Below are 13,343 nucleotides of genomic sequence, written 5' to 3'. Positions count from 1 at the left end.
TGTCACTGCAGTGCTAAGAATCATCCACCACCTAAATAATACCTGCTCTGTGGTGATCCTGTGGGGGTCCTGACCATTGAAGAACAGGGTGAAAGGGGGGTAACAAAGCATGTAGAGAAACAGATGGACTACAGTCAGTAATTGTAGAACTACAAAGTGCTTCTATATGGTAAGTGGAGATGATAAAATGGACAGTGAGAGTAGAAACAAGGAGGTGGTTTTAATGTTATGGCTGATGAACATTGGACGTGTGCAGTGACCCCACCCTTGTCCCGGTGAAAGGTGCTCAGTAAACGATGGACTATTTTAGGGATCCTGGTACATCAGGGTCTCTCAGGGTCTCGGTGCTCCTGAAATGTAATAATAATAAAAGTAATAAACTATCCGTGACTTACAGTAACCCTCGTTTACTCTCCTCATGTTGCTCCTAAAAGCTCGAGATGATCATCAGGGACTCGGATGATCCTAATAAAACCCCCATTAGCAGCTCCATTACACTTAGAATAAAATCTATATCTGACACGGGGCCGGGCGTGGCTGCATTAGCATTAGCAGTGATCACGCGTGAGAGAGGACGGCGTTTTAGCTTCACCTTCTGCCCCTGATGTGATGCTACAATATTTAACCTAAATTTAACTTAAATATTTAATAATTATATCTGAAAGTTTACAGTTTAGGGGTTTGTTTGTTTGTTTGTTGTTATGTTGTAGAGGAAAAGCAGACACAGACACTGTGGCGTCTAAAGTATTGAAAGTACCGCCGTTCAGTGCTGCTTATGTGATCTTTCAATAATATCATGTACTGTAGAGGGTGAAGGACATAAAATCCTTGCTACTGCTCACTGAGGAACGTTATTTGGGACTCGACCTTACGAGACGAGACGTCTCAGCTTAGAATTAGCACAGCATAGCATCTTCGTGCTTAATATAGCATAGCATCTTCCATCTCAGCATAGCACAGCATTGTCCTGCTTAGTGTAGCATAGCATTGCATAGCATAGCATAGCATAGCATAGCATCTTCCATCTCAGCATATAATAGCATAGCATCATCCTGTTAAGCATATCGTAGCGTCTTCGTGCTTGATATAGCATAACATTTTCCTTCTCAGCATAGCATAGCATCTTTTCGCTTAGCCCAAACAGAGAAGCAGGTAACAGAACGGTCAGTCCTGCAGCACCGGGGTCCCGGACAGGAGAAATAAAAACAAGAAAACACACGTTTCAAACCGCCGCCGTCGTCTAGAGCGCTGCGATACGCTGAGAGAGGAGAAGAGCGGCGGAAATGAGAGAAAAGAGAGAGAGAGAGAGAGAGAGAGAGTCATAAACAACACAGAGAGGAACCTGGACGGTGTTTAACTGGACAGCAATAAACAGAGCTGGACATTCATTCATATACAGTCTGTTTTACCAGCGTTTTAGCCTGGTCAGGGTCACGGTGGGTGCATATCACTGGGCGGAAGGTAGGAAACACCCCGGACGGGTCGCCACACCTAGGGGCAATTTTGTATCTTCAGTTATCCAGACTGCACGTCTTTGGACTGTGGGAGGAAACCGGAGCGACTCAAGGAGAACATGCAAACCGCTCCACCTGGGAATCGAACCCAGGACCCTCTTGCTGTGAGGCGACTGTGCTCATGGCTGGATTACTGACCGGGCCAGTGGGGCCAGCGCCCAGGGGCCCTTGAGGCCAGGGGGCCCCGGGGGGGCCCTTGCCCAAAACATTTTGCGATGCCTATCAACATTTATGATACAATATATTTTTATTTCCGAGGGCCCTCCATTTTAAGGATCCTCTGACTATTAGGGACTTTGACCCCAGGGCCTCTTGGGGTCCCTAGCCATGCTTTTGGGGCCCCTAGCCATGCTTTTGGGCCCCTTATGAAAATGGATGAGGCATTGTGGCACTGCTCTGACTTCGACTTCTGGCTATTAGGGGTCCTAGGAAAGAGGGGGGCATATTTTTAGAGGGCCCTGGTTATGAGAGCCCCTACCAGGGGGCCCTAGAGAAGAGCAGGGTATACCATTAGAGGGCCCTTGATCACGAGCCCTTCAGGCCCTTACTTAATGTTTCTGAATTTGTATTGTTTCAAAATTATTATGTTCAATTTCTCTTAAGCGCAGAGACACAAATTAATTTTGCAATTTTGCAATTATTTGCAATTATTTAAATTTGCCCAGGGGCCCAGACTATCCTTAATTCGTCCTTGACTGTGCTACCCACCTCCAGTTCAAACTTAAAGAAGGTTTTGTTTATTTCTGCATTGTCTCCCTTTTTCTCCCAATTTAGTCATAGCCGGTTCCTCTTTCTCTGCTGGAGACCCCGATGGTGTAAAACTCCTGACACGCCCTCCCTTTGATGCCTGAGCGCTCCACCAACCCCCCCCCCCACCACTTCTTATTCGCCTGTATTTCTGTGGATCGGCTTGTGAGTTCGGTCTCGCGCACTTTTAGTCCTGTCTTTTCCCACCCAGCAGACTGTATCGTAGACCGATCGTGGCCACTAGGGGGCTGAGATGTGAGCGGAATATAAATAAAAGGCAGGTTCTTACTCTCGATGATGTCGCCCAGCCCCTGGGCGTACAGCAGCTCCTTCAGGCGGGACACTTCGTCCTTCAGGTCGCGCACCAGCCTGTTGTTGGGGTCCTCGTTAATCACGGCGTTACAGCGGATCTGCTTGGCTCTGTCTGCGTACCTGAACCACATAGATCATAGCGTTAAATATTGTTATAAATAAAAACACGAAAGCCAACGATTACGATTTTATTGTGTGGAGCTTCTTCCACCCCCTCCAGACCCCCAGCCTGACCAAGAGGAGGGCCGTCGGCTATAACGCGCCTCCTTCGGTCAGTCTTACAGAGAGCAGAATGGCATATGGAGATTCAGACAATACTTCTGTGAATCTTCCATCTCCTGTGCAGACCTCTCAACTGGCCACCAGAGGGAGCAACCCACCATCACCACCCTCAGACACAGCCAATAACACCTTAAGATTTGGGTGGTGCAGCGGTGAAGTACACTAGCCCACTAAGGGAACTACAGTTGGTTAAATCCCGTCATCACATGAAGTCTTTGATGCTAAACACGCTGCTAGTCAATGTTTACTTCAGGATAGCTAACCTAGCTAACATTAGCTGTGTAAAACTAAGCTACACTGGCAATTCTGGACGTTCGCTGGTCACTTTCACGTCCTTGCTAGCTTTCAGTAACGATTAATGAAATGTTAGAGCGTCAGAATCCCGCTCGTACCGTCCGCCGCTCTCGGATGATACGACACACGCCGTGGCTGATGGGTAAATTTCACTGTCAGCGTCCTGTGTAGTGATGAAGCGTCACTCACGACTCCCTACAGTCGGAAGTTCAATTCCAACTGAACGACTTCACTCCCCGAGGTTCAAATCTCACTAAGGCGTTAGCTTAATGTCCTTAGCTACACATGTGCTACGTTTATCTTTTAGGGCAGCAGACTGGTACTGATCCGTGGGTCATTTATTACTGGGCCGGACAGAAAGAACAAATGATTAGAGATGCTACAAGAGCAATTAAATTTCCAATACTCTTCAGGTGTTATTGTCTCCAATCACCACTAGGTGGGAGCAGCGTCTCGTTGCAGCTCAGGATTCACACTGATTTTCCATTCTATAGTTCTTCTATATTAAATCCTCCCTCCCTCGCCGGTCCATTAAATGATATCTTATATGAAACAGGTCCCTGTTGCAAAAAAAGGTTGGGGAGCGCTGCTTTAGGGGATTAAGCTAACTTAGGTACATTTAGGGACGCCAGGCTGACGTCTTACTTTTCCTATTGATTCAACTCGCTAAAAGTAAAGCCATAGCGCAGATTTTGGTTAGACTGAGATGTAAAGTGTCGAGGAGAGAGACGAGTGTGGTACCTGAGCGTGCTGAGGGTCTCGTCGTAGTTGATATCTGCGGGACTCAGAGCGGCCACCATGGCGGTGCGGGAGTTTCCACCTGAACCAAAAATAAAAACAAACACAGCAATTAAAAGATAAAAATAATAGTGCTGGGAAATGCTTTGAGATCTGAGGACGCTAATCGTTGCTCCGTTCTCGCTCGATACGAGACTCCAGCCGCTTGACAGTCCGTGCTCGGCGTCGTCTGATTCTCCTCTTTATGATAGGAGACAGATCTGGACTGCAGGCGGGCCGGTCAAGCACACACACTCTGTGTTGTAGCATGTACAGAATGAAGCCTGGTGTCGTCCTGCCGGTACCTTGTGAGCAATGATGCACCAACATACCATCACAGACGTTTGCTTTTGCACCTTTCACTGATAACAGTCTGGATGGTCCTTCTTATCTCTGGCCCAGAGAACTTGATGTCTGTTTTGTCTTTCGGACCATCCGAGGTGAGCTCGGGTCTAGAGAGCATTTAGAACTGATGTACAGATTTATCTGTGTGTAATAGAGTTGCAGGTTGCATTTCTTAATGCAGCGGTATTCTGTGTTAAGTAACAACAGTTTTCTGAAGCGCTAAATATATTTATTACAGTAACATGACGAGTTTTTTTTACACAGTGCCGTCGGAGAACTCAAAGATCACACACATGCAGCAGTGGTTTCCGTCTTTTCCCTGAATCTTTCCACAATATTATGTACAGTAGATGGTAAAATAATTCAACTTCGTTTTCGGAAATTAGGTTTGTAATTATTTATAGTTTATAAGCTAATATAGAGGCACAAACACACCTAGATTTTCTCGCAGTAACCAGGTCAGGACAGAATCTCTGTACGGGATGAAACTTTCCACTTTCTTTTTCTTTTTGTTCTGTAAACAGATCAAATCAACACGTTCACCAACCACACAAAAAATAATATAAACTCTTACAGAAATAATACAGACGAGAGAAACGTGTTCGTACCTTGTTTGATAGAGAATCCTAAAAAAACAGGACAGATTTTAAATGTTTATTAGATATTAAAGACACTGAAATATGTAGAATAAAATACACAGTAAAAGAAAATAAAAGAGGATGGTACGTACCACCTCCGCCAGAGCTGAAATGACTTTCCCTAAGGTGGTCAGGGATTTGTTTATATTCGCTCCTTCCTAAAAGAAGAAAGAAAGAAATAATAATAAATTAGATATCAATCCTGGTGGCGCTTTTCACACCTAACATACAGCAATTAACACAGACTAAACTATAAAGAAAACAAATAGAAAATAAAAATAGTAACAGCAGCTGAGATACTGAATGTTTGTATTTTGGTGAATAAAAGTGCAGTTTTTGGGACCTTGAGTCGAGTTCCTTTGGCTCCGGTCGAGTCGGCTCTCTCACTGCCCGCCAAATCCACCAAACTGATTTTACTGACCTGTAGGAAACAGACAGAGAGCCAGTCACGTCCAGACGAACAGCAACAGATACATTTAACATGTTATTGTTATTATTATTATTATTTTGTTGTTGTTGTTGTTGTTGTTTTTATTATTATTATCTTCATTTCATAGTGTGTTATTATTAATAATTATTTCATTATTATTATTACAGTTGTTTGTATCAATATGACCACTGTTATTATTATTATTATTTGTATTTTTTTTAATATCATTGTTGTTGTTGCTGCTATTATTATTATTAAAATTATTATTTTATTATTATTATTATTTTATTGTGTTATTATTATTATTAATATTATTAGTATTACAGTTATTTCTTACTAATTACTAATATCACCACTATTATTATTATTATTATTATTATTATTATTATTACTATTATTATTATTGTTATTATTATTATTATTATTATTATTATTGTTATTATCATTATTATGATCATTATTATTACTATTATTATTATTATTATTATTATTACTACTACTATCATTATTATTATTATTATTACTATCATTATTATTATTATTATTATTATTATTTTATTATTGTTATTATTATTATTTTATTATTATTATTATCATTATTTTATTATTATTATTTTATTATTATTATTATCATTATTTTATTATTATTATTTTATTATTACTAATTATTATTATTATTATTAATGTTGTTTATGTTATTATTATTATTTTATTATTATTATTATTACTATGGCCTCGTATGGTCCCGTATGGTCCCGTATGGTCCCGTATGGCCCCGAATGGTCCCGTATGGCCCCGTATGGGCGGCAGCACTGTACCTTCTCAGACACGTTGTCTGTCTCCGAGTCATGTCTCTTCTGGGTGAAGATGATGTTGAAGACGGCATGAGAGCGACTGCTCGTTTCGTTCATGTTCGTAGCGGCTACGGTCCTGCAGAGACGAGACAGACATGAAGAAATGAAAACATAATACACATGAATACACCCCCTCCTGTCGTTTGCCACTATAACAGACTCCACTCTTGTGGGTGTGGAGTCCACTCTTTTTTATCAGAATCCCAAATAAGCTGCTTAACGACACACCGCTTAGAGACAGAAATAAAGAGAACAGAATGATAGTAACCTGGCTTTGTTCCCCGAGTCCATCAGGTCCTGGATGTCGTTGTAGGACATGACGGCCAGTTTGGACAGATCTTCCACGTAGGGGCCCAACAGCGGGTGCTCCCTCACTCTCAGGTTCCCTTTGTTTTTGGGGTTCAGCAGGTCTCGCACCCGTTCACAGTAAATCTCCATGTAACTCACCTGAAACAGCACATCAAAAATCACATCTTACATCTCCCATTTAGTCATAACCAGTTCCTCTTTTTCTGCTGGAGACCCCGATGGTGTACGAGGAGGGTATATTCTCCTGACACGCCCTCCCTCCGACACGCGACCCCTTCTTATTTGCCTGTACTTCGATGAATCCGCAAGTGAGGTCAGTCTCGCTTATGGAGAGTCACGCGCTGATCTCCACGTTTCTCCACTTCTGAACAGGTGTCTCTGCCTACTAACCAGGGTCCTTACATAGCCTTAAAGACCACGCCCACTTTTCTTTGAGTCCCGTCTTTTCCCACCCAGCAGACTAGTGGCCGACGAGTCCGGGCGAAGGAGTGGGTTTTGGGATCCATGCCCAGCATGACAGCCGGGGGTAAATAAATATTTTTGGAATAACCACGTAGGTATGATAAGTTGGCGTTTTGGCCCTGGTTCTTATAGAAACTATATCGTGCTCTCGGCGTTTATGCTCGTTGACGTTTTTAAGCTCCTCCCCCGGGTTTCCCATCACTCCGTATCTTGCGTTCTGATTGGCTGGAGCTCGACGGCACACTCACCATGACATTTTTCACACGTCAGGATTTAGAGGCGCCGACAGCTCCAGATATTTTTCGGGCGTCTGCGAGCAATCGAGAGACGATTTTCTGAGTGCAGTACCATCGATCAGCCAGCAGAGGTCGTAACTGCAGCAGTTATGAGAAGTGTGTGTGTGTGTGTGTGTTTACCTCTACTGAGTAGGACATGCTGTTGTCGGTATTGCTGTCGTTGATCTTGGTGAAGAGGTCCTCACACAGCTGTAACACACACACACACACACACACACACACATTATACACACACACACACACACACACACTGGGTCAATGACTGACGCTGCAGACTCGAGTGGATGATTGTGTGGCCGCTTCGGCGCTCTCGACCTGTTTATCTGGACATTGTTCCTGCCGCGGCGAGTAGAAATTAGCTGCTAATAATGAAGTGCTTCAAAAGGTTAAAGCACTCGACTGGTAATGAGAAGGTTGCCAGTTCAAGCCCCATCATCACCAAGTCGCCAATTCAGTCATAATTTGTCATAGATGTATAACTAGGGGCAGGGTTGCTCAACGGTGAAGGTACTGGACTAGAAATCAAATGGTTGCCAGTTCAAGCCCCTGTTGGGCCCCTGAGCGAGGCCCTTAACCCCAAATTGCTTGAAATGTTAGCTGTGCATGTGTCAGAGGGGGTGCCATAACAGCCTCAGCTCCCTTAATCTGATTATATTTTTTGAGTGGTAGCTCAGCGGTTAAGGTACTGGAATAGTAATCAGAAGGTTGCCAGTTCAAGCCCCATTATTAAACCAAGTTGCCACTGTTGACCCCCTTGATCGAGACCCTTAAACCCTAAATTGCTTGAATTCAGTCATAACGTCATAAATGTTAGATTGGGGGTAGAGTAGCTTAACAGACTAGAAATCAAATGGTTGACAGTTCAAGTTCCACTGTTGGGCCCCTGCGCGAGGCCCTCAACCCCGAATTGCTTGAATTGTTTGCTGCATGTGTCAGAGGGGGGCGCCATAACAGCCTCAGCTCCCTCAATCTGAGAATATTTTTGAGTGGTAGCTCAGCGATAAAGGTACTGGACTAGTAATCAGAAGGTTGCCAGTTCAAGCCCCATTATCAAATCAAGTTGCCACTGTTGGGCTCCTAATCGAGGCCCTTAACCCTTAATTGCTCAAAATGTCAGAGGGGGTGCCGTAACAGCCTTGGCCCCCTCAAACAGAGATTAAGGTGTAAAAAGGGGAAACATGGATCATGTCACGGTTTAATGATTTTTTAAGAAGATTTAAACCTAAATAAAAACGATGTGGTTGTTTTATTTCATCTACATTTATTTTTGCCTCCAGTATGAACTGGTCATCTCCCAATCAGGCAAACTGGACGAAGCACTGTACCAGTGGGATTATTCCTTGTTGGTCCTTCTCCTGTTTGCCCATCATGGTGTAGGATTTCCCGGCGCCCGTTTGTCCGTAGGCGAAGATGCAGACGTTGTAGCCCTCGAAGGCGTGGAGCAGCATCTCCTCCCCGATGTCCCTGTAGACCTGCTGCTGGGCGGCGTAGTTGATGTCCTCTGGCTGTACGGGCAGAAATAAACACAACAGAATAAAATGTCATGCATTTTCGTCCCAGTTTAGTCGTATCCAATTCCCCCTTCTGACTAAGGAGGGTCGTGACTAACACACGCCCCCTCTGGCACATGTGTAGCACCAGACAGGTTCATATGAAGATCACGCACTGATCCCTATTATCCCCCGTCTCTGTGCAGTCCCATTAATCATCAATCAGCCAGCAGAGGGCGTAACTGCAGCAGTTATCAGGAATCTGTAGCAGAGTTGAGATTTGAACTCACAAGCTTCAGATGTCAGTACCGGTGGGGTAGCACAAGCGTCCCCCTAGAGTCCAAATACTTCTTTTTTCCAAAAATAATTAAGACAAATTATTAAATAAATAAAAATAAATAATAAATCAATAGATAAATAAAAAATATAAATAAATAAGTAAACAAATAAAAATAAATCCTAAAAGTAATTAGGATAACTTAATAAATAAATATAGATAAATAAAAAATATAAATAAATAAGTAATACATTTTAAAAATCCTAAAAATAATATGGATAAATTAGTAAATAAATAAAAGTTAATAGGTAAATTACAAATAAATAGATAAATAAAAAATATAAATAAATAAGTAAATACATTTAAAAAATTCTAAAAATAATATGGATAAATTAGTAAAAAAAATAAAAGTAAATAGGTAAATAATAAATAAATAGATAAACAAAAATATAAATAAATAAGTAAATAAATAAAAATAAATTCCATATAAATTAATAAATATAAATCCTAAAAATAATTAGGATATTTTTAGTAAAAGAGAGAGGTCATAATTGCAGCAGTTATGAAGATGAGCCAATCATTGTCCATGTAATAAAAATAATAATAATTATAATATATATAAAATACATATATAATTATTATAATTATAATAATAAAATTAAGTATATAATTTTGCGGAGTACTCACCGAGGTGTGTGACCAGTATGAGTAATCAAAGTTGAAGCTCTTTGCTTCTTTGGGTACTTTGGGGTTGATGATAGCTGAAATACAGAAGAAGACAGCGCTGGGTAAGTGGATATATCTCACTGATTCAAAAGATGCTGGATACAGAACACTGAGGTAAACGCCCTCTACAGGACGAGCTGAGTCACTGCGGTCCGTCCAGAGCAAGAATAACGAGCACAGGCGCCTCTATTTGTTAATCAGGGTCCTTACACAGGGTTTGAAGACCCCGCCCACATAGTCCGGTCACCCCGCCCTAGCAGAGACGTGTCTGCTGCAGGTACTGCCAGTTATGCTAGATGGCGCCCAGCCGACCGGTGGCAACGTCGAGTTTCAAACTGAGGAATATCCGGCTACTCCACTTGGGCGTACGATCTTTTTTTTACAAGGCAGTTCACATTTTTGATAGCAGGAGTAAAACGAGTGCAGAGGGTGGATTGTACAGAGTAGTGGAGGGACGATGAGAGTGCAGGGTGGAGTGATCTGGAATATAAGGGTCTATGTTGGAGTGAAAGAGAGGACGTGGGTGACTTTACATGAACCAACCGTTTGGACAGGGTTTGGACCAGAGATGGGGACTCGAGTCGGACTCGTTTCAAATGACTCGGATTCGACTCGTGACTTGCAAAAAATGACTCGTAAACAACAAGAGTCCCTAGTGTCAGCACGTGTTAACATTAGTTACATGTGACATTTATATATATAGTATATATATGATCTGACATCATTCTGATCGTGTCATTTTCTGCTCTCTAATAATAATAATAATAATAATAATAATAATAATAATAATAATAATAATAACGCTCCGGCCGTCTTAACCCACAACACACACAATGTGTAAATGTTCCAGCAGCTTCCGGTGTAGTGATAAAGCGTCGCTCCCTACTCCCTACACAGTCTGAAGTTCACTTCATCTGAACATTTTCGTTACCTTTGGATTGGAATGTCACTTAAAATGATTGTAAGAACCGCTTTCTGGACCAATCAGAGCTTCTGATTGTAATTGTTAGTAAGAAATGCTGTTATTTGCATTTATTCAGTTTGCGTCACACAGATGACGTGGTAATGAAACGCTCGATCGGCTTTCTAACCACTTCCTGTTTTACTTCACCACCGGGAAAAGTTTGGAGGTTTTTAATTATAAGCACATTTACAAAATAACGGATTCTGTTCCTAATGGGACGCACGCTTATAAATGTAATAGCATCTGGAAGAACAGAAGCTAAGGTAAGCAGCGGTTATGATGGTTTTTGCTGTGTTTGGGATTTTGGCCGCCGTGCCGTGATTTATCGAGCACTTTTGTTCTGTAATGAAAACAAAACGTATCAGTTGAAGCTTTTAACTGGAACCTTCTTGTTACAGAAATTACATTCATTTACACAATGAGGAGGAAAGTAAAGACACGAAGTAAAACGGCTAAATACACTCGCTAATCTGTCGTTGTTTTTATCTGAACTTACAGATTATTTCTTTATTTCTACTCTACATTTATAATATATGTTTTGTGTAGATTATATTGACTCCTGACTTGACTCGGACTCGTATTTTGTGACCTGTGAACATCTCTGGTTTGGACGAATCAGTGCACCCATAGCGCCAGTCCAAAACCCAGATCAATAAGCGGGTTGGACAGGACAGGCCAAATCGAATTTGCGGATGAATGATCCGTTGCGGCGACGCCCAAATATACGGGAGCAGCCCGACCACGAAAGAAAAGTAAATATTAATAAAGCGATAAAATATAATTAAGATTTTATATCCTGGTATAATAATTAATTAAATATAAATTCTTATATTCAGAGTCTCCTATTACACATTTTAGCTAACTCATTTAATAATAAACATTTATTAATGCAGACTTTTTAATCTAAGGATCATTTCTTATGTTAATTAATTGTTTTTTAATTAATACATTTTTTAATTGTATGTAAGTAAATACAGTAAATAAAGTCGATATTCATCATAACATCATAATTCTCTCTTACTCACACACACATGTACAGTGTTACATCATCATGTAATCCACCCCCGGGGTGTGTGTGTCTGTGTGTGTGTGTCTGTGTGTGTGTGTCTGTGTGTGTGTGTTGTGTGTGTGTGTGTTGTGTGTGTGTCTGTGTGTGTGTGTCTGTGTGTGTGTGTCGTGTGTGTGTCTGTGTGTGTGTGTCTGTGTGTGTGTGTCTGTGTGTGTGTGTGTGTGTGATCTGCACTCCGGAGATCGCTCCCTGCCCTGGTTACCAGACAAACACCAGTAAACCTCACACCCTTCATCCACCATTCAGCTCATTTTACTATTTTACTTCTGCATTTTCTCTCTTTTCTCCCAGTTTAGTCATAGCCAGTTCCTCTTCCTCTGCTGGAGACCGTGATGGTGTACGAAGAGGGTATATTCTCCTGACACGCCCTCTCTCCGATGTGTGAGCACTCCACCCACCCCTTCTTATTCGCCCGTACTTCAGTGGATTGGAGCGTGAGGTCGGTCTCGCGCACAGAGAGTCACGCGCTGATCCCTACGTTCCTCCACTTCTGTACAGGCGCCTCGGGATACTAACCAGGGTCCTTACACAGCCTCAAAGACCCCGCCCACTTTTTAGTCCAGTCTTTTCCCACCCAGCAGACTAGTGGCTGATTTTGTGTGCTGCACTGTCTGCACTGCCAATCGTGTCCACTAGGGAGCGCCCAGCCAACCCTGAAGCTTAAAGTGATCTATAGGGGGCGCTTGGCTGGCACAATGAGAGCGCTGCCAGTGTTCAGATCTGCTATCGACAGATAGATCGATAGATGAAGGTGATTCGTCATAACTGCTGAAGTTACTCCCTCTGCTGGCTGATCGATGGCGCTGCATTACACAGAGACGGGGGATAATGGAGATCAGTGTGTGACTCTCCGTGCACGATACAGATCTCTGTATGAACCCGCCTGGTGCGGGTGAAAAGAAGCGGTCGGTACCGCACACGTGTCGGAGGGGGCGTGTGTTGGTCACGACCCTCCTCGGTCAGGGTCACTTTATTTTATTAGTGTAAAATGAATGTTCCTTAAATGCACAGGTCATATCTGTTCTCCTATTTGTTCCCTCTGGAAACGCTGATTTGGCGTTGGCTTTACCGGCTCGTCTCTTAATCCAGGTTTGATTTTATTGCAAAGCAAACAAGGTCATGAAACCCTGGAGATAAACCGTCGCTCTTCTGCTCATCGTGGTTGTTATCACCTCCGGTCCGTTCTGCTTCACCGAGCTCCTGAACGTTTTTACTTTTTACTTCCTAGGATATCTGGTATAATAAGTAAAGTGGAGGGGAACCGTCAGGGACCTCTACGCCCTCAGATAGCGCCTAAGATGTTCTAGAATTATTTTAATACATTTATATATTCTATCTCAGCGTTTCCCAACCTTTTTTGCACCACGGACCGGTTTCATATAAGATACAATTTCATGGACCGGCGGGACCGGGAGGATTTAATAATATTGCTCACAAACGTGTAAAATGAGCTTTTTATGCTGCAACGAGATGCTGCTTCCACCTAGGGGTGAAAATAAGACAATAACACTCAAAATAGAAGCTAATAGAAAACTGCTTTTCAAGCGTCTTTAATTA

General features: G+C 42.3%; 1 protein-coding gene across 11 annotated transcripts in view; it reads right to left on the bottom strand.

Moving 5' to 3' along the window:
• Positions 1-13,343, bottom strand: part of kif1aa (kinesin family member 1Aa) — an 80,919-nt gene that overhangs the window by 52,451 nt on the left and 15,125 nt on the right. For 8 of the 11 annotated variants that reach the window (XM_062997215.1, XM_062997218.1, XM_062997220.1 and 5 more), the window contains exons 3-14: positions 9,715-9,788; positions 8,586-8,765; positions 7,381-7,449; positions 6,462-6,640; positions 6,158-6,269; positions 5,253-5,330; positions 5,002-5,067; positions 4,880-4,897; positions 4,707-4,785; positions 3,891-3,969; positions 2,551-2,693; positions 1,220-1,258 (exon numbers count right to left, since the gene is read on the bottom strand). In XM_062997215.1, the coding sequence (XP_062853285.1) occupies positions 1,220-1,258; positions 2,551-2,693; positions 3,891-3,969; positions 4,707-4,785; positions 4,880-4,897; positions 5,002-5,067; positions 5,253-5,330; positions 6,158-6,269; positions 6,462-6,640; positions 7,381-7,449; positions 8,586-8,765; positions 9,715-9,788 (1,116 nt within the window). The remainder of the gene's footprint in view (positions 1-1,219; positions 1,259-2,550; positions 2,694-3,890; positions 3,970-4,706; positions 4,786-4,879; positions 4,898-5,001; positions 5,068-5,252; positions 5,331-6,157; positions 6,270-6,461; positions 6,641-7,380; positions 7,450-8,585; positions 8,766-9,714; positions 9,789-13,343) is intronic. The other 3 variants (XM_062997219.1, XM_062997224.1, XM_062997225.1) reach the window with 1 other exon arrangement.

Source organism: Trichomycterus rosablanca, chromosome 6, assembly GCF_030014385.1.
Source record: "Trichomycterus rosablanca isolate fTriRos1 chromosome 6, fTriRos1.hap1, whole genome shotgun sequence".
NCBI lineage: Eukaryota > Metazoa > Chordata > Actinopteri > Siluriformes > Trichomycteridae > Trichomycterus > Trichomycterus rosablanca.
The sequence above is the reverse complement of the archived record's forward strand: the minus strand, read 5'-3'. Positions and strand labels throughout refer to the sequence as shown.